Source organism: Numida meleagris, chromosome Z, assembly GCF_002078875.1.
Source record: "Numida meleagris isolate 19003 breed g44 Domestic line chromosome Z, NumMel1.0, whole genome shotgun sequence".
Taxonomy (NCBI): Eukaryota; Metazoa; Chordata; class Aves; order Galliformes; family Numididae; genus Numida; species Numida meleagris.
In genome coordinates, this window is record NC_034438.1 from 13192464 (window position 1) to 13217601 (window position 25138).

The following is a 25138-nucleotide window of genomic DNA, read 5'->3' on the forward strand; positions in this document are numbered from 1 at the left end:
CCCTGCTTGGAAGGCAAGTTTCTAATCCTCTGGCTTGTAAAATCCTGAGCCTGAGGATCAAAACCAACAAACAAACCCAGAAAGCAAACTTTTCCTCCCTTCAGTTACTCTGGTTAAAAAAACTCATGGTTTTGAAAGCTTCACTGAATCACTATGTATTTGTGGTTTTAAGTATTTTCTGTTGCTCCCTGAATTTGCATAGTGAGTGCCTGTAGGAGTAGACTTCTTTGTGACTCTGTTATGTATCAGAGGGAATATGAAATGATGTTCCCTCCAACAGAAGAAGGACATGGAGCTGTTGGAGCAGGTCCAGAGGCGGGCCACAATCACCTCCCCTATGAGGACAGGCTGAGAGAGTTGGAGCTCTTCAGCCTGGAGAAGAGAAGGCTCTGGGAGGACCTTACAGCAGCTTTCCAGTACCTGAAGAGGGCCTATAGGAAAACTGGGGAGGAATTTTTATAAGGGCAGGTAGCAACAGGACAAGGGGAAATGGTTTTAAACTGAAAGAAGGTAGGTTTAGACTAGATATCAGGAAGAAATTCTTTACTGTGAGGGTGTTGAGACACTGGAATAGGTTGCCCAGTGAGGTTGTGAATGCCCCCTCCCTGGAAGCATTCCAGGCCAGGCTGGATGGGGTTTTAAGCAACCTGGTCTAGAGGGAGGTGTCCCTGCCTATAGCGGGGGGTTGGAACTAGGTGATCTTAAAGGTTCCTTTCCAGCCCAAACCATTCTGTGATTCATTCTATGATTCTATGTTGAAATGCCCAGTCTGTCCAGCAGGCTCTCAGCCAGCAAGATAACCAGGGTGCAGAACAGTTACCAGTGGAGACACAGAGCAAAAAATGGCTGTGGAAAGGAAGAGTCTTGTCCAACACTAGAGAGACCAGAGGCAGAGCTCCCTTTTCTGTTTTCCCATTTGCTCCCTTCCCTCCCTCTGTCCATCCAGAATTATCAACAATGAAAGCAGTCCCCATACCCCACACTTCAAGTCATTTTCAAACTGAAATAAAAATCCCACTGCCACTCTTCTCCCATTAAATTAGCTCATTTAAAAAATTATTATTCCTGCATCCTTTTTGAATCCACTTGTCCTTTTATAACTAGTTGAGTTTTCCCTATGGTGGCTCACCCCATTAGTGGTGGGATGGCAGTGGTGGCCACTGGGAGAGCCATTGATTTACCCCAGGCAGCTCCCCTCCTCCAGCACCTCCAGTCTGATGCCAGCACACTTCATGGCTGCCAGCACACAGTGACTGACTGTCTTCCTTCTCCCTGTCGACTCCATCCGGATGCAGTGAGGCTGGTTCTCTTCTCTGGGGCACTGGTAAGGCATTAGGCAGGAGCACTGCATCTGTGACTCTGGCAATGAATGTGTTGGAGTGTTAGCTGCAAATTTTATGACTAAAAACATTTTATAGTTTGACAACCTTTCAAAAGCCAGCAGTGAAAAATGCTATTGCAGGTTCATGTTAACCTTAGAGTGCTTACAGTGCATGCACTAGGTAGCAGGATTTTGGGAACAGAGACAGCGGGAGCTTGAAGTATCAGTTTTTGCAGCAATGACTACAGCAGCAGAAATGAAGTATCTAACTATTTTTATCCACTAGTTTACCTTGACCTTTATTCTAAACAAAAAGATATTAAGTGACTTTCTGTTCCCAATTATCTTTGCACACAATGTTGCTGTGAAATGGAGTTTTAAGGTCCATGTTGTGCAAGCTCCTATTTCATTAGAGCTCTCTTTATGAATACTAAGCTACCTGCTGCTGGCCTGTGGTAAAACTCAGTCCTGCCGGTTATTTCATTACCCATTTCTGATCTAATCAGATTCTGACTCTTTATATTTCTTTCCCAGAAATTCCCTGGGCAGGAAACTTAGTTCCTGCCTCCTCTTTCTTAAAACAAATGAAAAACATGCATTTTACTCAGTTTAGCTTCTTTCACATGGTACTGCTGTATCTTCTGCCTCTGTGTTGATACAGTCATGGACACAACTACTAATTAACTTCCATTTCCTAATTGTACATACTCATGGGAAAGATGATTTTTGAGGAGATGGTGAGGAAGAAAGTCCAGTTCAAACCTCTTGAGTACCACAATGAAAATCTAATGTCTTTTTCTCCTGGGACTCTTGCTCACTGTCATTTTTGCTTACTGAACAGGTCTCCTCTGTGGGTCCCTGAGAGAAAAACACTGAGGTGGTAGCACAGAATCCAGCCTTAAGCTAGTTTCACAGCGGGAGAAGAACTAGGCTCTTTAGGGGCTCTGGAATAAATAAGCTAAATGTTTTTTGAAATTATGACCATCTACACCCTGCCATGTTCCCTGATGGGCACACCTGGTCTTGGCCACTGCTTCAGCCCCACTTGAAGCAATACCTTGCACAGTAGCTTTAAGCCTCCTACTTGAAATCCTGTGCTGCAAAAATCATCTTGCAAAGCAGGGTTTTAAAATTGCTTCACACTGCTGTTGCTTTTTTTTTTTCCCCACAAGCAGATGAAGTGTGATGGGATCATATTTGTCTCTGGAAGCAAGTGGGGGAATGAACATAGCTGCCACTCAGCCTTCTCTTGGCAAGCACATGATGTGCATGGAGCCAGCCAACACCTCAGACATTTACAGGAAATCCTACTGCTGTTATCACCCAGTTACAAAGTAAATAACCAAGTTGCACAACAGTGTTTATAAAATAATCCTCTACGGGATTTCACCAAACAGCTCAGCTAGTTCATTAAAACTCTTAATAAACACAGCTTTCACATATGGTTATTTGCAAATTTTACCATTAAAATCCCATTAAGGCTGATGGCCCCTGTCTTGCTAAGTAGTGTTATGATTAGTTTCATAATTTAATTATATGCTATAGAAGGTGTGGCCCAGATTTACTTCTGAAGTGCAAGCAGGTGGTTACAGTAGATTCACAGGGAATAGATAATAACATTTCTGGCTACACCTCTGTAATTAAAAATACAAATATTAATTCTCCACAGATAGTTTCCTTAATCTTCAAATTTCTTTTACCCCTTACTAATGGGAAGTGGCTGTACCACTTGTGCCTAACGGAGAAGACACATATCTCAGTGTAACACATGTTAGCAGGGATACAGCACTGACCACACTTCCACACTCCTCTGACTGTAACTTGTTGAAGTAGACCACAATGCCTGTAAATCCCATTCTTACACAGTGAGGAAGCCAGCACATTTTATTTTCAGTGCCTGTGGACAGGGATAAATGCTACCAATCAGAAGCCATACCTGGACATTCCTCCCAGTCATAGCAGGTGTCATAGCCACAGGGCACTTTCTTCAAGCTTTTTGCAGAGAGCTTTGCCCTTTCAATAGCCCAGTCTAAGCTGGAACTACTGTGGCAAGGGCCAGCATGCAGGAAATGAAATGACTGCTCTCCAAGGCACTTTTCAGCTGAAAACTGACAGCTGGGCTTCGTCACATGCTGTTCAGAAAGAGCATGTAGCACACAGATGTCTTCTGAGTAGTGGCTGCCCCAAGAAAAAAGAATAATTATTTTAACAGGCTGTAATGCATGTCCATACTTTAAAAACTCCAACAGCGTAAGATGAAAAACAGCAAGCCCATGGCCAGGCTAGATATCTGTCTAAAGACCTAAGGCTGTCCCAGCTATTGCATTGTCTGGTCCTTGGGAAGGCCCTGATACAGCACAGTACTTTGAGCTGAGGAAGCTTTGGTCCCATCCAAGAGATGGGAAGTCAGGAATGTGCCTGCATAAGAAAACAGGAGCTACTGTTGTCTCCACAAGGCACAGGACACTTCCACAGACCCTGTGTAAACCTGGCTCATACTAAATCCATGTTCATCTTTCTCATCTCCAGCCCTACACCACACCACCACCCTGGCCAGCCATTTACTAAAAATTCTCTGGGAAAACCCTTTATTCACTTGAAGGCTCAAAGGTCTGTGCAGGTTGTGTTCTGCTGAGACCGTAAGTCCAAGTCTTATGTATTTTCTTATGCTCTCAGTATTGAAGTATATGGTGTACTTTGCAGCATGTTCACCTGAAAAAGGTGGATATCAAGCACAAGTAGTGTGGCACATTAGGTTAAAGTGATGACTGTGAAAGTGTAGAAGTTGAAGGGAAAAGGAAGGAAGAAGAGTGGGGATGTCCAGCAGCAGGCGGCAATGGCACAAGGTTAGAAAGATGGACTGTGGCGTGCCATGTGGTTAATTATCATTTATTTCATGGACTGTAAAGGGGGCTGTAATTTGGATGCAGAGGCGCAACTGGTTAATCAGAGACCAGGAATCCTCAGGTTGTTGTTGTCTTTTGCTACTCTTTGTTTTGTCTTCACAATGGACTTTCTGTCTGTAATTGGAGAAACTGTGACTTTTCAGATGAAATTGTTCAACTTACCCACAATCTTCTTCTGGATTCATACAAACACACTCAGATCCAACCTGTTTTTGTCCCGAACTGCAAAACCCTCTAATCCTAGTTTGCTCATCTGAAACAAGAGTGAGAGTTCTTGTGACTGGAAACAAAATGAACAGAAATTACTTAGACTTCTGCTATCAGGGCTAAATTGTATTTGTATCAGTTTATCCTGTATTTCTCTCTTCAGCAGGTGCAATTGCTGGCTTTCCATGAGTATGCATAGGTCTTTGCAAGAATCACTGGGAAAGCTTGCATATGAATTTTCAAAAGGAAGAATTCTCCTGTTATACTTTCATAAAGCATTGTTAATACATCTTTTCCCCTCCCTCAAGATTACAATTTCAATATTGCAATTTCATGATTAAAAAGTGCAGTACATTGCACCCAAAAATTCTGAAAAAGTAAAACCAAATTTAATGAACAGTTGCTAAACATCTGAAAACTAGTAATCTGCTTTCTAATTCTATCTAGTTATAATAAACCATGCTGTGGATACCAGCACTATAGAAACAGTAATGCATCTGCAGAGATACTAACCTTTTTCACATGAAATAGACCTCAAAATAGAAGGGAACCACGACAGGTCTTTTCCACAAGTATATTGTGTTTGACCAGTGATTACAAACCCAGCTCGGCAGCTTAGCTTCACGGTTTCACCAATGCTGTAGTATTGCTTAAATGGGGAAATTTCAATACCGTCAGATGTTGGTGGCCTAAGGCATAATGAGGCTGCATTAAAAAAGAAAAAAATATGATTCTAGTTGTTTTCATGGTGTAGGGATATTTATAGCAAATCATAATGCTTCAGGTGAAAAGCCATGAAGGCACTCACAGTAACACCAAACACTTCATTGACATTCAAAAATACTACTTGTCATTACTAAGTCTAGATATTTTCAATGCATGTCAATGTATTTTGTAAAAATACTTTTTGATCAATAGCTAAATAGCTACAATCTATTACTAACGTGTGCTAGTAAGAGTAATTTAATTTCACAGTTTGTTAAAATGTGACTGGCATTTACAGAACATTTTTATCTTGCTTTTGTAAATGAAGCTATTGACAAAACAATTAAAATCAATAGTGTTAGAGAACTTGGAAGTATAATCAAAGAAATTATTTTGATAAAATGAATAGTAAGTCAATAAAATTACACTGAGTTTTAACAAGCTATTGGAAACTCTCCTGTTAGCAAGACTAGGCTAGTTCTCATCCATAACTGTTGAATTGACTTGTCTATAAATAGTTTGAGGCATTCATTTATTGTGGGGATTTTCAAGTCAGCGTAAAGGTGATTTTAGAGGCATAATTAATTTAATATAAAAATGCTAGTCAGACTCCTCCAAGAACATTTTGTTCAGCATAACTGTCAAACTTAAATATTATCTGTATAAATCTGGATATAAAGGATGAGTCCTTCTCTCAAAGATATTTAAAACTAGAAGAGAGAAGGAATGCACAAAACTGAGCGTTTTCTAAAACATTTAACATTGCAATATTCTTACAAAGCACACAGCAGCAACACTTTGGAATTCAAAGAGGAACAATGTAGTGACTCAGTAGGTTTTTGCCATGTCTAGTGTGAATGCTTTAAGTACCTTACTAAAATGCTATCTCTTCAGATATCATTACAGATTCTTTTGTTAAAACCTGTATGATAGTCTATTTTGTGTATTTTTCCATGACTTGTTTTGTTGCTGAGCAAAACTAGTTCTCTATTTCTTACGTTGGCATTCAACAGGTTGTTGTGTCCACGTTTGATCGGGCAAACACCGAAGGAATTGATAGCCACTAAGGACATGACCACTCACACAGGCAATTTCAGCTTCTTCCCCCACCGCATACTGGTTCTTTTCATTCTACCAAAATAAAACCCCCAAAATTAAAAAGTCTATAAAAAATCTTGAATGAAAATAGACATTGTCAAAAAAATCAATGCTAAAAGTCTTACAGTAAGTCCTTTTCCTTCTCTGAAACAAGTGTCATCCAGTCACCTACGGAATATTTGTCCAGCTACACTAAATAATGCCATGGTTACAAACTATTCAATGACCAGTTTGGAATGGGTTTCACTTTGCTTGTGGTTCACTTGCTTATGATGTTGGTGAACTGTAGTCCCACAACATGCCATACACAGCAACATTCTCACTAGCACACTAATTAGCTTGGGTATCAAGCTAGCAAACAGACTGCAACTAGTATGTTTTCCTTCCTTCTCAATCATTTTTCATGCTCACTCACCCTGATAAACCCATTTTCTGGTGGATCCGGCCTGGAGCATCCAGACTCAAGTTCACCAATCACAATATCCACTTCTTTCTTTGCTTCATCATCATTAATACAAGGAGCTCCTCTGAAAAGTAGAAGTTGCTGATAAGGATGCATCTTAAGCAGTTGTCAAAAAACAATGGCAGAACATCAGAAGCTTTGGTCAGGAATGCTCAGTGTATTTTCCTTCCCCCCCAAAAAAAATGGTAAGAAGCCAGTTCGGCTAGGTTTATGAGTAATAATGTTGTGATTCAGAAGGCTTTTGCCATGTCTAATGTGAATGCTGAAAATACCCCCTTGAAATGCTTATAACCCAATTGTTGCTATCAGGCAGTGGTTAAAGGAGGCTGGTTTCTATCAGTGTGGAGCTGTAAAGCCTGGTCTCTGCCTAAGTAACAAAGAACCACATGGTCCATTGCTTTTCATCCTCTCCTATCTGTTTCATAATCTCCTCTGCTGTCATTACCCAAGGATAACGAAAATACTGACTCATCCGTTTCTACTTGTGATTCTCAGCAGAAAAATTGAACCTGTTCAAAATCTTATTCTTAAAGATGCAAGAAACGGAGCCACTTTTGGAGCTGGAATTATGGTTTCAAGCTGAAACCACGCAAAACTTGTACATTAGATGTAATCAAAGCAGGAATATGAAAAGCTTGTTAATTTCAGTGGAATTCTCTCCAAGGCAATGAGCTCAGACTTAAACCTCTAAGAGGATGTTGCACTAAAAAAAAAGAAACCACCAACTCCTGTGAGTGTAAGTAGATGAATTCTCCATAGCTTTGGACAGGAAGGCATAAAAAAAGCTTAAGAGATCTACATACATACTTTAGGATGTAATTAATCAGCCATTTTCTAGGAATAAACAATGAGTAAATCTCAACTTGAAGCAAGTCGCAAAAATTTTCAAATATTTCCTTTTCTCAGCCCGTACCACATAAGTTCAGAAAGGAGAGCTGTCTGTCATTTCTCCGTGGTCACAAAGCCACTCTGGAGGGCTCTGTAACTCTGCCTCATGACTGAAGAGTCTTTTGACCAACAATCTTCTTACTTGTCCGTGAACACAGAGACATAACAGTCCTCCTCTTCTTCCTGTTCACCCTTGCAGGGCTTTCCACCGTTCACTGGGGATGGGTTATTACACTCCCGGGTCCTTCTTCTCTTGAAAGAAGCATCACATGAACTCCATTCAGACCAGCAACCCCAGCGACCATCTACAGCAACTGCAAGAAATGAAAGAAAGCCCCACTCTTTTGATAAATCTGTATCATATATAGACCTTCTTAGTCAACATGTAAGAGGGATGATGGTAAATTCATAATAGCCATTTTCAGAGGATTTAAAATTGTTACTGTTAACAGAGTAGATAGTCTCTAGAATGTGAAGCTTTCCAAAGGGATAGTCAGGCAAATTTCAGGTAGCTTCATGAGAGCCTAAAATAGGTCTTCCTTTCCAGTTTCAATTGCAAGTCACATCTACTTCCCATGTAAACTGAATTAAAACGTCACTGTCTTTTCTTACCCACCGGGGTATTTTGCCTGCGCCATCACAAAGCATTACATAAGAATTATTATTTACACACCATTCTGTGCTACGTGAGATCTGTATTTGCGTATCTTATATTGTTTATTTCTTTTTGAGGTATAGAGTTGTTGAGATACTTTTCCTTTTGACAAAACCAACAATAACAGTACACAATAAGTCTCTTCTGTTTTCTATATGAATGCCAGATTCTTTTGAAAAAACTTACCATGGGGTAGAAGTGGCATGGATTTTGTAAGGGAAGATTACATCATATTTATCTTTGATAAAATTGCCAGAGGATTTTTAGGTAAAAGTTATTAGTGAGTTTATGATATCATGAGTATTTTTTTTAAAAACATGGTAAGAATGTAAAAATTTAACAACACTGAGGATCTGTCCCAGCTGTGAACAGCCCTTCCCCACGTGGCTGATGCTTCCCTGGCAGAAGACTTACTGAGGTTTTAGAGGGAAAGCATACTGCTTATCCTAACATCTTGATAAATCCCAGCTATCTCTTGTGTATGTTGTCCAACAGATAAATCCTTGCAGTCATAAATTTTCCTGCCTAGGGAGTCTGAGCACTGTGAGAGATGCCTGAGAAGACCAGCCCAGAGAGTGGCAGGACAGGCTGTATCAGGACTAAATCTTCATTATTCCTGCAATGGCAACAGCTCTGTTAGCAAGAGCTTTTCAGTTGTTCTAAAGTAGCACTAAATACCGCTGTGCTCAGAAAAATACTTTTTGATAGGCACTGGAAAGAAGAGTGGAAATAACATGGAAAAGAAAGATGTGGGTATTAAACAGTTAACTGCATGAAACATGTTTATGTTACATTTATTAATTTATGCATAAAGTGATAATTTTCTTGTGCAAATAAATGCATTTTTATATAAAAATTATATATATAAATAATATTTATGTTTCTTTATATTTGTACATTTATAGATGTATTTATAAAATCATTCAGGTTTTTATTTTTCAGTAAGATTTCAGAGTTTTGTTCTGTAGAAAATACAGCAAATTTAATTTTCAAACAGTTTAAGAAAGCAATGATTAACCTTCTCAGTTCTCCTGACCAGAGCCTGCTATGGTCTTTATATCAGAAGGACCCCATTTCCACTATGACAGTATCATCACACATACCTGACTCATAACCTGGAGCTCGGATCTCGCAGTTTGTGCCGTAGGTGCCAGCCTGGCACAGGCAGAGGCACTCTGTCCCAGAAAGCACAGGTCTGCCATTGTTGGGGCATGGGGCACACTGACATGGGTCAAACCTGCCTGCATATTCCCTCAAGGCCCTTCTCAGGTTGCGTCGTCTGGTCACAGCACATGGCACGTTCTTCACCAGGTCCACAATGGATGACACCTGGAAAACAGCCATTCAATTAGCACTTATCTTCAGTTTAACTGTGTGCCATACTTTGTGATGAAGATCCAACCAGGAAAAGTACATAATGTTCTTTATATCTTGCCCAGATGTGTGTGCACATGTAATTCACCTCACATTCAACATCATCTGGATTTTAAAGGCAGGAATCGCTTGCATAGATGCTGGCTGTTGGACTTTTATGAGTATTTTTCTTAACCTTCTCTTACCTCAAAGTCAATCACTGTAGGATTGTCCTTTGTCGATTCCAACCAGTTTCTGAAGACTGTGTTCCCTGGAAAAGCCCCCTTTTTCTCCCAGGCCAGAGCTGCAGCGTACTCTGATCTGCCACCTTTGACCAGCGAGATTGACCGTTCTGCTGACTCCAAAATGGACCCTGGAGGGATTTCAGCACAGAACTGTCAGACAAAGGCCTTCAAAGAAAACAACAGCATAATAAGACAAAGCGTAAGAAGACAGAAAAGAATATACTAAAATTTTATAAAGTTACCTTTGGAAGAAATGAGGCTAAGCTCAGAAAAAAACAATTCCTATTCTGCTTAGTGATGTGTCAGTTTCCCAAAGAAGGCTGTGCAATACTGTTGACATTGAGATATCCAGAACTACACAAGAGACTTGTAGAAATTGCATAGGATACAGCAGGCTCCTCTAGAAGAAGAATGCACTGCAAGACAGGCTCTTTAGTCCCAGTTGTAAACGTCTGGTGAACTGGACTTGATCACAGAATGAGTGCAAAAGCAGTAGAGGTGAGGGCATACCTGCTTTTAGTGATGCAGAACATGACCTTCATCATTCTTTCAGAAATTACACCAACCTTCTGCAGTATGAGATGCATTGGTGGGGGCTTCCTGTTGTCTATTTGATGTGAGGAAGATGTGAGGAAGATGGGAGGGGAATGTCAGGGAGCATGACATTGCCCAACTCTCTTAGCAGCTCTGAGCAACCTCTGGAGAAGATTAGGGACTCGATCATGATCACAGATTCCCCACTTCAGCAGGCCTGGCTCTGGCCATGTTTGTCAGACCCATGACTGCCAGAAAGAGCCAGTGACACTGGATCTCAAGTTATAGTACTTTGGAGCAGAGGATGAGTGCTCCTCTATCCTAATTTTGCAAGCAGGAAGATGTTTCTGATGCTTGCTTCAGTGAAACAGTGAAACACTTTCAACCCCAGGCAATACAAGGGGTTGTTCTCCAGGGGCTGGTAGTCGGGCCTGTCCTGTTCAGTATCTTCACTGATGACCTGGATGAGGGCATTTGAGTGCACCCTCAGTAAGTTTGCAGATGACACCTAGTTGACAGGAAGTATTGATCTGCCTGGGAGTAGGAAAGCCCTATGGAGGGATCTGGACAAGCTGGATAGCTGGGATGAAGCCAATGGGATGAGGTTCAACTAGACTAAGTGCCGGGTCCTGAACTTTGGCCACAACAACCCCAGGCAATGCTACAGGTTTGGGGCAGAGTGGCTGGAAGACTGTGTGGAAGAAACGGACCTGGGGGTACTAGTCAAAGCTTCGCTGATCATGAACCGCAGCCAAGAAGGCCAACAACATCCTGACTTGTATCAGAAATAGCATTGCCAGCAGGAGCAGGGAAGTGATTGTCCATCTGTACTCAGCACTGGAGAGGCCGCACATCAAGTACTGTGCTTGATTTTGGGCCCCCCACTACAAGAAAGACATTGAGGCCCTGGAGTGTGTCCAGAGAAGGGCAATGAAGCTGGTGAGGGGTTTGGAGCACAAGTCTTGTAAGGGGCAGCTGATGGAACTTGGATTGTTTACTCTGGAGGAGGCTCAGGGAAAACCTTATCACCCTCTACAACCACGTGAAAGGAGGTTGCAAGGTGGGAGTTAGCCTCTTCTCCCAAATAACTAGAAATAGGACTAGAGGGAATGGCTTGAAGTTGTGCTGGGGAGATTCAAGTTGGATGTTAGGAAAAATTTATTCTCTGAAAGAGCAGTTAGGCACTGGAACAGGCTGTCCAGGAAGGTGGAGAAATCACACTTCTGAGAGGTGTTCAAGAAACATTTAGATGTTGTACTAAGGGACATGATTTAGTGGGGAAATATTGGTAATAGGTGGATGGTTGAACTACGTGATCTTGGAGGCCTTTTCCAACCTTGGTGATTTTATGATTCTATGAACGCTGGCTTCTCTGACAGTGTTGGAAGAACGTCTCTAGTTCAAAACCAGGAGGACTTGGTGTGCCTTGTTGAGGGGAGTGGTATCTCTCAGGATAACTAACAGGATACAAACCCTGTTACTATCACAGTTACCTTCATGTTTCACAGTCATCTTGTTTGTGACACATTCGGTGCTGACTTTCTTCTTCTTTCGGAAAAACACACGCCTTGTTGTTTCTGTTCGAATACACTCCATCGATTCATCCACTTCCAGACCTAGAAGTACATCCATAGATCTGTTACATCACAGGCCTCCCTGCTCACTGGTTTCTTTCTCACCTCTTTACTAGACTCAAGCTCCTGATCCACCATTGTCTCTGCTTCCAGGGGCTCTTCTGCTCCTCATCAAACTGGTCCCATCAGGTGCTGACCATAGACTGTCCTAAACTTGGCCTATTCCTGTCTGGGTATTTCTCCTATATCACCTCTTCTGTTGTATCTTACACCCCTTCCTTCTACTTATGCACCATGGAACAGTCCTTTGTTGTTCAAAGTCAAAACCCACTCACCCAGGGTGCTACTCTCCAGAGGTCAGTGGTGGTGGGAACAGCAAAACTTCATCTGAGCCCAGGTCACAGCACTTTGGATAAAGACCACCAATAGTGTAGAAGAAGACATTGCTCCTGCAGGTACCCAATTCCCTAGCTACAAACAGCAGTAGAATGAGTCATACTTACCAGACCCTGTAGGTATCCTCCCATACCCATACAAGTTACAGTGATGGCATTAAGTGTCACAACTATTAACCATTAATTTCTGCTTCTGTAATATTCTCTTTTCATTTTGTCAGTCGGGCAGTCATGGGTTAAGTTTCAGAATAATTTCTAATCAATCTCAACAGCTCTAAAACTATAGCCCAGAAGGTGACACCTCTAAGACCTCAGGCCCACAATGGGATATGTTGGAACACCTTTCTGGTGTCAAAGGATTTGGACTTGAAGGTCTTAAATACTGACCTTGAACACAATGACATTTACCAATTAAAGAAGATCTTCAATTTTTCGAAATAAAGAGTGGAGTAGAAGTTTCTTCTTGCTTTATATTTGGGCAATGTGAGTAATTCCTCTGTCTATGCAAGTCTAAAGGATTTTTTTGCTGTTAGTTGTTTTCTATGTGGTGTAAGACCTAAAAATAGACAATGGTAAGAAAAATGGTAAACAAATCATGATATTTTCTTGGTAAAGATTACATACCTGAGTTCTTCAATTCCTCCGAACTATACTGGTAAAGAATGTCGTAGGAACCACCCATTCTTCCAGAGGTGTAGTAATGAGTGCCAAAATCATCAAATATTCTGCTGTATAAAGCATAGTTGTACTCCAGGGGCAACTGGTTTAGTGCTTTTAGAAAGACATCTGAGAGCTGCAGATTTGACTCTTTCATTGTGAAGTTTGCAACAGAGATGACTTTATGGACTCTAATAAAGTTGGAGTTCTAGATATAAAATAAAATAAAAAAAAATAACACAGGGTCTTGCTACTTCCATAGGTAGCTGATTGCAGAAAATAGAGTGGCCAAGAGTATGACCTGAGCTACATTGCATAACCTATTTCATCCAGTCCATCATGATGCTTAAACCATGATTAAACTCACACAGACTGGCCCTGAAATTTCCAAGTATCCTGTGACGTTCTCAGGGACAATGCTCATTACTGCTTTGCATTGTGAGAGTATATAGGATTTCAACGTGAGTTAAGAATCCCTAAGCAGTGGACAAAGTGAAAGCGAAATGATTTCTGCTATAGCAAATACACCGGTAATTGATAAGACAGCCAAAAGACTAGGAGGAAAGGCTGCAGCTTGTAAGTATCTGTGAGCTGTTTGCAACTAATCTTGAGTGGATATTTTGGATACTACCTCACTATTATGAGGTCTCAAATGTTATTTATCAGTCTGCTAAAACTAAACTCACAGGGATAAATATTTAATTCAGTGTCAAGCTGTTAGCAGGCAAGGGGATGCCTGTTAACAAAGCCTGTTAACGATGAGGGGAAAAAAGCAAATAAGGTTCAGAAAATAGAAGCATCACCTCTTACATTCAGAAAACTCATGTTTCTGAGACAGTTTTTTTTTTTGTTTTCAATGTTAGAGGCCATTAATGTGGGAGTTTAACGAAAAAGAGAGGAGAAAAAGAGAATACTGAATGGAGAAACTGGTAATGTGGCAAAAAAAAAAAAAAAAAGTAACCAAAAAAAGCTGAAGCAATCAAGAGCAAAAGGAGTGATGGGAAAGAGGACAAAATGAGTAATTTGCAGATAGAAAATAAATCATTATAAACAAAATTGATGTTGATTTATATATGGGTTCTTCTGTTCAATTTTCGGTTTGGGAGGTTGACTCTGTTCCACTTCTGTCTTCAAGCTCGTGTGGCACAGAAGACACAAGACTACAACTAGATATGGAGTTTCTTCAGCCAGGACTCAGCAACATAACATGTGAGCTGGACCTCAGCTCTCAGCTGTGCACAGCAGTTTGTTTCAGTGCTCTCATTTGCACACTGGAAGATAAACTGAGGACACTCAGCTTTCTGCAGCAGTGAGGAATAAGAATGGAAGAATTAGGGTATGCAACATTCCCCGGACTATACTGTGCTCCTAAAATACCCTGAGGTAATGTCATTTGTCAGAAAATGACTTCCAGGTGATTTGGGCTCAATTTTCAGCTATACCATATAATATTTCAGTTATGATGCACAAAATTACAGACCGCTTTGGCAAATATTAATTCTAAATGCTCAGGTGGATATGATGCTCCTGCATACAAAAAAAAAGAATTTTTTTTTTTTGAAATGCATCACACATTTATATTCTCTAAGTGAAAGTATCTTAAGTGCTTTTCTTACTAGTAATTTCCCTTACAATTTTCAAACCCAGTTATTTCTGTATTAAATCCCTGAGGCTTGAGCAACCTTGGAAACTTTTACTTGAAGAAGAAATTCAGGAGACTGGATTCCAAAGTCTCCATTTATCTCTGGTCACATGTCTAAACAAACTGGTAACTCCTGGTGCCTGTGGCAGTCTTCATCTGTGAATATCAGGTATTAATACAAAATACAGTGCTGTAGATCAGAGCTGATTATTTCCAAAGATATTCAGTCAAAATGTTGGTCAAGATCAAGTGCAAATACTCAAATAAGTTCAGATATGATATAAAAACTACTCAACTGACAGAACAAAAAACAGCCAGACACAAGCTGAGCTGAACTGATGTAACCAATAGTTAGATTAATTAGAACATTTCTAACAAAACAGACTTTCACTAGAGCATACTGGTTAATTAAGTAATGTTAAATTCCAAGTAATGCAAGAATGGAATCTTGCCTCTCTGTCTCTGACATTCCCAGGAATGGGGATGGCTTCCTATCTTTCAGACATCAGTTTTTGAATTGTGGTTCAAGCCATCCAACTCAATGAGCTGCAGCCAAGAACATCAGGAGCATGAGCCAATGGGTTGTGCACAAAGATTTCAGGAGCCCCTTGGTGCCTCTGAATGACTGGAAAGCGCATGCTATCAGGCAGGTACCAGTGTGCCAATTCTAAGATATCTTTCCTATTTCAAAGGAACACGGAGTTTGACAAAATTTATGAAATTCAGTAACAAAAAAAAAAGTGAAGAAAATGGTATATAAAAATAACAACATGCAGCATGATGGGCAAGATTAATCAATAAGTTTATAATGAAATGGGTAACATAGTAATAATAATTCATAATATTAAAGTTTCACTTCATAAGTCTTTCCTTATATTTAGTAATGAAGAGTGAAAGCTGGTCGCCAGGGCTCCCTTTAAGTCCTGCTGGGACGCTATTCAGAGAACTCACATTTATGTAAAAATCCAGTCAGTTTCTTTTAATTGATACAAAATGAGGGCAACTAGCTGAGACACAGGGTTCTGTAAAACTATTGTTGTCTGCAGATATGCAAGATGAATCCCACCGAAAATGGTTATTTTGACGCAAATAGAAGACCTCAAAGAGATCATGATTGTCATGAAAATGATTTAAGAATTAGAATACGAGATTATGTACTAATGGACCGAAAGATTAGCTTGGCAAAAAAAAAAAAAAAAAGGACAAACAATAATAAACTTCAGAAACATCATTTTCATACTTCCTCTTAACAACACAGAAAAATTCAAGACCTTTCAAGTCTCTTAGGCCCCACGGTGACTCTGTGATGCTCATGTGAAGCTATTCTGCTTGCAGTTTGAAATACTGGTCTGAATTTGACCTCGCAGACTGTGAGTTCCCACTCATTGTCAGTGATCTATTTAAACTATTTTCACTTTATAAGTGAATATTTTAAATTTATAGGTTTGTTTCATATACATATGTAAGTAGATACCTATTGGTGTATAGACCTATAAGTAAACTGTAAATAGATAGGTACAGGTGAAAACAGAGGCTTCCTGTAACATATGGTAAAGAACCGGAGGAAGATCAAAATTACAACTCTTGCGATGGACACAGCCAGGAGGGAATTTAAACTTAGCCATCTACAGCCAACAGCAGACTAAGTTATCAGCTTTTTCATGTATGTTTCTGAGATTTGATGACAATAAAATTCAAAACAAACTTAAAAGTCCAATAAACTGTCCTCAAGAAAGTTTTATTGATATGAACATTTCTGTAGGTAGTTTGGGACTGGGTTTAAGTCATTAAGAAGACATCATTCTATCAAAATAAACTTAGCAGTTCTATGAAAGAACAACTTGATACATGTAGAGATAACTGCATGGGAATGAAAGCCAGTAGATGGAACTTAAGAACAGATTAATTCGGACCAGAAATAATGGACTATTTAATCAGTTAAGTTACCTAACAGTTAAGACAAGTCTGAAAGGCTTGTAATGAATCTTCTGTCATAGAAAATATTAAAATTAAGACAGATATTTTTGTAAAAGATTCACTCTTGGGTTTCAGCAAGCTTTAATTTTGATTGGCTTTATGGCCTCTGCCAGGCGTAATTGCAGACAAAAGAATAGTTGATCCTTTACTATCATTAAACTCTAGAAGTATCTGAATATTATTTTTCACAGTATTTACCTGAATTAAGGGGGCAGAATTTAATGGGAAGTAGTTGTCTGTTCTCATAAACTTTTCTCTTGATGTGTTATTTCTGAGATTGTATTTGTGACTCTCTGCAGCTTAATAGAAGGTATGTAACAACCAGGAGAAACCTGTAGTTCCAAGAGAGGACCTTCTTGATTTGTAATTCTAGTAGTTTTGCAAAATGTAATGACAGTATGGCATGTTAGTGGATAGTGACCTTTGGTAGCTCAGTTCCCCGAAACAAGAAGAGGGAAACTCAAAGAAAGGAAGAAATTGATGTCAGCATTCACTTACCTTTTCATGTGAGGCTTCAATGGCTTTCTTGAAGGAGGAAGATGATGTGATTTGAACTTTTCTTTTTTTTGAGAATAGACCCGGTATCCCAGATCTTCTCTGAGCAGAATGAGAGGATGTACTACTTCCCAAATCACTGTCACTCAGAGGCATTAAATCTCTGTAGAAATCTGATTTTACATCATCCTCTTCATCTATTACCTAGAGATTCAGTAAATCAAAATCAATTTGCCCTAATAACAACTTGAAACAGAGCAACCTATTAAATAATGAATTCTTGGCTTCTTCAGGAACAGAGATGTCTGAAGCTTGGGAACATAGCAGTAAGCTAAAAAGCTGTCCTAGGATAAGTAGATGGTTATACAGTAGGGATTTACACAAGGAAAATAAAATGAGTCATATTCTTCTAAAATTCCCCAGTCCCCCTGCCCTGAAGCTTAAGAATAATTTTCCACAAATGTTTCAACACACTTTTCAAAGACTGTCAGATCTGCATATTATGTCCACGCTAAAAATAAGTCTCTGAATGTACTTACACGTGGCCTCTATATTGTACAATGGTATGTTTTGTCCTTTCTGTTTGATTCCCATCTAGAAGAACAAACAGATTTTATCCAGACGGGAGTCTAAGAGCATGCCTGCAGTGGGAGTCCCCATATAGCGCAATGGACTAGAAGTAGATGAATGGTAACAAGGAGTGAACATGCCTGATTACGTTGGCAAGGCTCAGTTATACTGTTGTGCAAAGCAGTGGTACTAAGGCAACTTGAGCATCTGTTCAAAAGTGACTCATTTCCCAGAACTAAGGCAAATCCCTCTCAAGTTCTGTGGCCTTTAGATTCATTTTTTACCATTTCAGGCTCACTTAATAAGGCTTTGCAGGATCTGTGAAGGACTTTGGGCAGTGATGTCCACTCTTCTGATCCAGTTCTGTTCTCCAAGAAAACACATAATTTTGCATTAAAATGCACTGGAGTTCCAAGCAGAAAGCTGATTCAGTGACCTTTCTATATCAAAAACTACTCTAAATATTGAAAAATAGAGATGCACTCTCAGGTGAGAGTCACAAATTCTTAATATTTTTGCAGACAGACTTTAGTAACTTCATAAACCACACAGCTTGAGGAGACTTGGTCAAACCAAGATTTGTTTTTCCCACAGAATACTTCTGCACACAGTACTTCTTCAATGTCGTTGACCAAACTAGACAATATTAGGGTGTCCTTTGTTCAGCTGCACCTTTTGAAGTAAAACCTCACGGTATTCATGACAAAAATCAGCAGCTCAGTTTCTTCCACTCCTTGAACCTTTTGCATGTTCTGCATCCCTTCCTTCTCAATGCTGTAGCTATTTGCTTCAGAGAGGGCCTTCTGGTACGTACGCAGCCAGATACTATGCCTTAACCATAATAATACAATTATTTTATAAATAACAGTGCTTAAAAATCTAAAATATCCTACCTAAAAATCACATTCCAGGAAAATAAAAGACAATGCCTTTTTGATCTTGGCCTGTCCTGCAAGCCTCCTTCCTAGATTTCTGTCTTCCTGCCTCACAGACTCTGTATCTGCGTCTTCTCCTCATTGCTGGTTGGAAGGGCTGGTCAGGGAACAGGCAGGACTGAGAGGTTGAAACAGCTAAGGGAGGAGCTGCTCCCAAGGTTGCAGATGCCTCAACAAGAGGCTTGCGCTGGGAGAGCTGTTGGTACTGAAAGGATACATCAGTAACACTAAAATGAGCTTTAGACTTTAACAAGCCACTGGCTGGATTACATTGCGGTTGGGAACAAATCCCTTGGTGCCAAGTCACAGCAGAGGCATGGCCACAATCATGAGGAAGCAGGACAGAAGCCAAGATCAATCATGTTGATTCTGAGTAAGCACTCACTGTGAAAGTGAGAGAAAGGTACAATAGAGCAACCTAACACCACTCAATTTTTCCCGTTTCCACACATCACCTGAAGCATGTTCAGGCCTCAAGAGGCTGAGAAATCTTGTCTTCTTAAGACTTCCTAAGACTTCAGCACATAACTTGGACTACATTTATGAAATTTTTTTTTTTTTTTTTTGCTAAAAATTGCTGCTAGAGAGTACCTGAAAGCTGACATCCTCCAGGTTTGCAGGCACACGATATGATTTCCTTGTCTCATTGCGTCTCACTGTTCTGCATTCTCCTCCATTGAACGAGTTGCCAAGGACTTCCCCTCGGCTCTCTCCTGACAGAATGTGAAATCTAAGAACAACAACAAAAAAGGAATATCCAGAAATTAAATGGTCTCAGAAGGATATAAATATATATCATTCATTGTGTACAAAGCATCAAGGGTGCTTTATGTTCAAATGAGAGGACATAAGTGTTAAGGCTATGTTAGTGCTTTGAAAGAAATTTCTGCACAAGAATTTCTGATTCAACCTGAATTCACCTGAAAAATTATACATCCAGGCTATAACAGTGTCAGTGTAAGACTTTACACAGTGTAAGACTTTACACAGTGTCAGTGTAAGACAGGGTCAGTGTAAGACTTTCTTGGACAACCACTTACTCAAGTAGAGAAACACATTAAAATGGTGCATGAGAATTGACATGCAGTTCTCCAGTTCTGCCACAGTGTTGCTACCAGGCTGCACTGAGTTCATTCTGAAACAGCACTTGCAGCAGGCATCACATGCATGTAAGTGTTGCACTGCTTTAATTAGCAGCCTGGAAGAGGTGATGGCGGATATTGCAAGAGATGTATCATGCACAGCCAAACATCTATAGAGGAACATCCTCCAAATTTCTGAAATGCTTTGGAATAACTGAACTGAAATTAGTCAGTCAGTGGCATTCTGGGTGCTGTGAGGGTAGGCAATGTCCTTCATACAGCAGTGCTCCCTGATGGCTCCTGCTGCAGGAGCAGGGCAGAGTAGGACTGGTAGATGCAGCAGGCAAGTCCTAGCCTGGCTGTTCAACTACATTCTTATAATCTCTTACTACTTTTCATGTGAGACATCATGTGTTTTAATGGGATACTCTCAAATGCAAATTTGGGAATTGTCTTTTTTATATGAATTACTGAAAAACAATATAATGCCTGTGAGAAAAAACAAAGCTGGCTTACCCGCTGCCGATTAAATGCACAGCTGGGATGCTCTCAAACTTTCTGCTACACACCACCTTTTTCCTCCCACAATGTCTTTCATCAGAGTTGTCCCCACAGTCATTTTCACCATTGCATTCCAATTTTTTTGCAATACAGCGACCTGCCTCAGAGAAAAAGCAGCAGCAAGAGGACTTATGCAATGATTCGTCACATCTGAATTCAAAAAGCCAGCAGTTTATTTCCTTAGCAACAGTGTAAACTTGCAGCAGGAATTAACACAGCAAGGCATTTTAACACCTACATTACTGCAATAAAAATATTTGTTTCTGTTCTGCCAGTTTGAGTCACTTTGAAGCCACAATGGCCAAAGCTAATGTTTAGCAAAAGGAAATTTGGATAAAATTATCAAATCTAATCAGGTATATTTAAAATAAAGCAAGAACTACCAGCAAAATGATTTAAAAACGTAATAAAAACAGTGCAAGTTTAATTTCAGATAAGCTATAAGGATATGTTTGTACATGAAAAATGCGGGCAAAAAAAATCTCATTGGGACAGTGCTACTTTCTAGCAGCCACAGTGATGCTACCATCCTATGATAAACGTTGCACCCTGAATTCCTTTTAGCTAAAGAAAAAATGCAAACATAAGTTCCCATTAAACATAAAATCCTCAGCTCCCTGCCTGTTTTTCCTAAAATCTGTGCAGAGAATATATAAGCATGATCTGGACCTTTTTTTTCTTTTTTTTTTTTTGTGTCTCAAACAGTATCTATTGTCTACTGAATAATGCAGAAGTTAAGCTATGATGACTATCATTACCACTTTCACACTGAAATTTATTCTTGCAGTCAACGTCCACAATGTTGCAGAGCTTGGCTGGAAAGCACGGGCGGGATTGCATCAGCGGCTCGGTGCAGGCCTGACCCCCAAACTGGGATGGCCGCAGGAGTTTCCGGACACGAAACTTGGGGGCAGAAAAATAAAAACTTGTGATATGTGAACTGGAGATTTTTTCCTGCTCCTTAGCAGCTCTGTTGAAGTAGAAATAATGTGATAGGGCTTGCAATCCCATTCCCAAACCAGCTAGCTTGGCTCCCTCTCACAAGGCCTCTTGTCTGAGAACTGAGCAGCAGAGAATATGTATACCTAAAATTTTCTGTTATTAAACATCCAGGAGTAATATCTCAAGCTCATTTGTGTTTCTTTCCCCAAATCAGAACCCATCTTGCAGAATACTGATGCTGAATGCTGCTAGAAAATCATTTCAGTTATGTTTTCCACCCCCATTTCAGGGGCTGCAGAAAAAACTTATCTGCCTCTGACCAAACGGTTCTGTCCCAAAGAAAGGGTAGGAAAAATTTCCTCAACTGATACAGAGTTCCTTGCAGACTTCATTACTTCCCTGCCTGTAGACAGAGCCTGAAGTCAAACAATTCAATGGGACCTGAAAAATGAAAAAATCTGTAACTGACTATGATCAGAGGGAACAAAGAGCAACACTTTCTAAAGCTTTTGGCTCAAGACAACTCTTTCTTGTACTCTGGAACCTACAACACATGCTATATTATTTCTGTGAGCTTTAACCTCTTCATCACTCCCATTCACTGGGAGCTTGACTACAATGGTCTTCACATTTATCTTCAGGGCACATCCTCCATTCTGAAGGCTGTTTATATTTATAAAGGTCAGAAAGCAGTGATCTTTATAGTTTGGAGGAAAAATACATTCAGCTTACAAAAACACATTTTTTTTGCTTGAAGCAGCAAATACTTTGCATCAATATTTAAAGCTAATAAAAATGAGCTTTTACACATGGTTGTGTAGGTAACGAACCCAGAAATTTAACTAGAGGATATGGATTACAAAAATGAGTTTAAATGAGGGCAGTAAGAACCTTTCCAGTTCTTCCAGTTTACTTGCTGTCTCCCATTGTTTCTCCTCATTCTGCTCTCACTCACCATCCTGGCTGTAGATGGTTTCCTAGAAGGGCTTCTTCATGGCATCCCAACACCACAACTTTTTTGTCCTGCACTGCCATCAAGATAGATGTATATACATGTCAAGATATACTTACAATACCTAATGGGCTTTCTGACAATGCTGTTCAGATTTGTATTTCTGAAGCTGCACAGGGCCTTCAGAAGAGCTGTAGGCTATATCTGCATGGACACTTAGAGTGATCTGTGGTAAGCCTCGGACCCACCAGCCACATAACTATCCCAAAAAGTTCCATGCAACCTTACGTTTGCCAGGGCTTTTTATGTCAATCCCACTTGAACCTGCTCTTTCTCCCCTTTTCACTCTGGTAGGGTAGGTACATTTAACTCCTAACTTTGCCATCAGGGAATCAACACAAGCCCAGAGACCTGGCGACCGGAGGATTGTCCTACAGATATTAGGCACATCCACCTGGGTTTTGTGTAGACTATCAGGGCTGCAGAAAAGGTGCTAAGGATGTCTTATCAGCAATCTCAGACTGATCCTGACTATGATACTGCATTTCTTAACAGTGCTAGTTATGATTTGCCAATTATCTCTTTTCAATAGATGATTTGATCCCATTATCTTTCATCTTCAGGACATATGAAGTGTTATGCTGTGTGAAAGATTCCTTGACATACTCCTGCTGAAACAGAAATGCAAACTCTATAGCTTAATTTATCTTTTATGTAGAAAATTCATCTTTAATAATGACAATGGAACTTTTGAAGCAAGTTCTCATAAATGGATTTACACTACTAAATTGCCCCTTTCTGTTTTGATATACTTATTTTAACTTGTTCCCTCCAGCTCCTACTGTTATAGTTTATAATAGTTATAACCTTGTTAACTTAAACTGTCATTTTGCAGAACCAATTTCCTTGAAGTCAAATATCTGAAATAAAGAAAATTATTAGGCAAAATTTCTTGCATTTAACATGCATAATACATAATCTACCTACTTGTTTTTTAATGCATGGGTCACATTCTGACCAAGGGCCAAAGTCTCCAAGTTGGCAGTTGATAGGACAGGTTTGTTGGTTACATGCACGAGATTCCTGCTTGGTGCACAGTTGGTCACAAAAGTTTTGGTTATAATATTCATCCATTTTTATTTGCCTAAAAAGGTCATTGAAAGAGTTACACCAGGAAGGAAACAAACTGTAGATGTTCTATAACTGTAGGGTAAGGCTGATCATGTTTTAACTCAATAAAAGCTTTAATGGTAGTAGGTAGTTCTGGAGTGATGATTGAAAGTAAAATCTAAATACACCTTAAGCCAGGAATTAATTAAGAGATTTCTTGCAAGTTCAGAGTATGCTCCTAAATTGCATCTAGTTTCATGTCATTGAATCTTTAGTTAACTGTGATTGCAAAATTATTTGTACAAGAAGCAGCTTTCTGACAACTTGCCATGCTGGAATTCATACCTTCCAGAGCGTTGCTTGGCACTGGGTAGAGCTCCCAGCATGGGCAGTGGGCACCAACTCTGTTCACAGGAGCTGGCTGCTTGATGCCCACTACTGGAAATAATAGGTTTGTTTGGAAGTGCTGTAATATTCTATATACAACTTCAAGTCTTGCAGTTAAAATCCAGTCATCTGCTATATACTTGGCTACTACCATTTCTCTTTCTAGATATATTATGGATGCTGAAGCATCAGACATGGTACCTCTTTCCCAAAAGTAATATTTTTTCAGACAAAAAGTAAACCCATAAATGCAGTGAGACGATTTGTCCCTACCTGTGCCTTGTCTGCATGCCATAATTGCAGGTTTTTGAACAGCTGGACCATGACCCCCATGGGTAATGCTCACAGTAGCATCCCTGGCAGCACCCAACCACCAGGCTCAGCAGGATCAGCTGTATTAGCACAGTCTTCTCCATAGCAGACGTGTTTATCTTCAGGTAGTAAAAGCTCTGGAGGAACTGTAATACTCACAGTTACTGTATCTTAGTGACTATTCTCTTCTGATTTGCTGGGTCTATAAATCTGTTTCACAGTACAAATATTTCATTAAGCAGTGTACCGGGAAAGTTGTGATAATACATGAGAGAGTATTAAGTAAACTAGTGTTATGTGAAGGGATGCAAGTCAAAGGCATTCGATCTCTTATTCAGTATTAATCACGACTGCACGTTAATTCTATTTACAAAACTGTTTAGCAATTGTCATTAATGTGAAAAATAAAGACCTGCTATTGCTGTTCATTGTTTCTAAGTGTTCTGAAAAATATTTTCTAGGAATGCAAATTAAACATGAGTAAGCATTTTTCCTACTGGGCATGTAAAATAATAGAAACTTAACAACAACTAGCTCCAAATTCATTTTCATCCCCCTTTGCCTAACTGCAAAGGATTTGCTGCAGCAAATCCTTCCTTTGGCTCTTGTGTTGCTCTTAGTCCTGACAAGCCTGTCTAAACCACAAATCATTATTATCCAACACTCATCCAGAATTTCCACCAACAGCAGGACAGACCAAGCAGCCTATCTCCCATTTCAGTGATTGATCAAACTTTGTTTGATAAGACAGAAGGTTATAGAAAATTTTTGGGAAGGAGTGATGCTTAGTAAATTTGAAAAAGAAAAAAAAAAAGAATTTCAGGAAAAGCATTTATTCATTGAAGAATTGCAAAATATTTTTTCCTTCATGCTGTCATTGAACCAGTAACAAACTGTAAAGGCTGTTGCAACAGAACATAGCCATTCTGTTTTGCCACAAAACAACAGCAAGAAAGTAGGAAATGTAAAAACAAAGTATTCATTTTAAAACAGCATTCCAAAATACCTAATTTTGAAAATGTTTAAATGAAATGTGAAATCGTTATTTTATTTTTGCTGAGAAAAATATTTTTTTATGAAGTGAAAATATTGCTTACTCCTTTAGCAAAGAAAGCCAGTTGGTCTTCGCACCACTGTAGCGGTGAGAGCTCAGTGTGCTTTTTATGCAGTCT

The 25138-nt window shown here is 39.7% G+C and overlaps 1 protein-coding gene across 1 annotated transcript; it reads right to left on the reverse strand.

Annotated features, from left to right (window-relative positions):
- Nucleotides 639-24703, reverse strand: C6 (complement C6). The gene is made up of 17 exons (XM_021381396.1): nt 23928-24703; nt 23145-23301; nt 21022-21166; nt 20219-20360; nt 19212-19350; nt 17119-17319; nt 12969-13209; nt 11869-11991; nt 9803-9969; nt 9347-9572; nt 7731-7902; nt 6653-6764; nt 6138-6270; nt 4948-5139; nt 4390-4480; nt 3258-3499; nt 639-1359 (listed from the first exon to the last, which is right to left on the reverse strand). Exons 1-17 carry the CDS (start codon nt 24068-24070, stop codon nt 1178-1180), a joined length of 2808 nt encoding a protein of 935 aa, XP_021237071.1. The 5' UTR covers nt 24071-24703; the 3' UTR covers nt 639-1177.

Bases quoted from the DNA above. Each gene is read 5' to 3' on its own strand.
- C6 (XM_021381396.1), bottom strand. From the start codon at position 24,070: ATGGAGAAGACTGTGCTAATACAGCTGATCCTGCTGAGCCTGGTGGTT. The intron at 13,210-17,118 runs GTAAGTGAATGC...TTTTATATCTAG, and splicing joins TTGAAGCCTCACATGAAAAG to AACTCCAACTTTATTAGAGT. The intron at 9,573-9,802 runs GTAAGAGAAGGT...GCTGTTTTCCAG, and splicing joins CTACAGTGATTGACTTTGAG to GTGTCATCCATTGTGGACCT.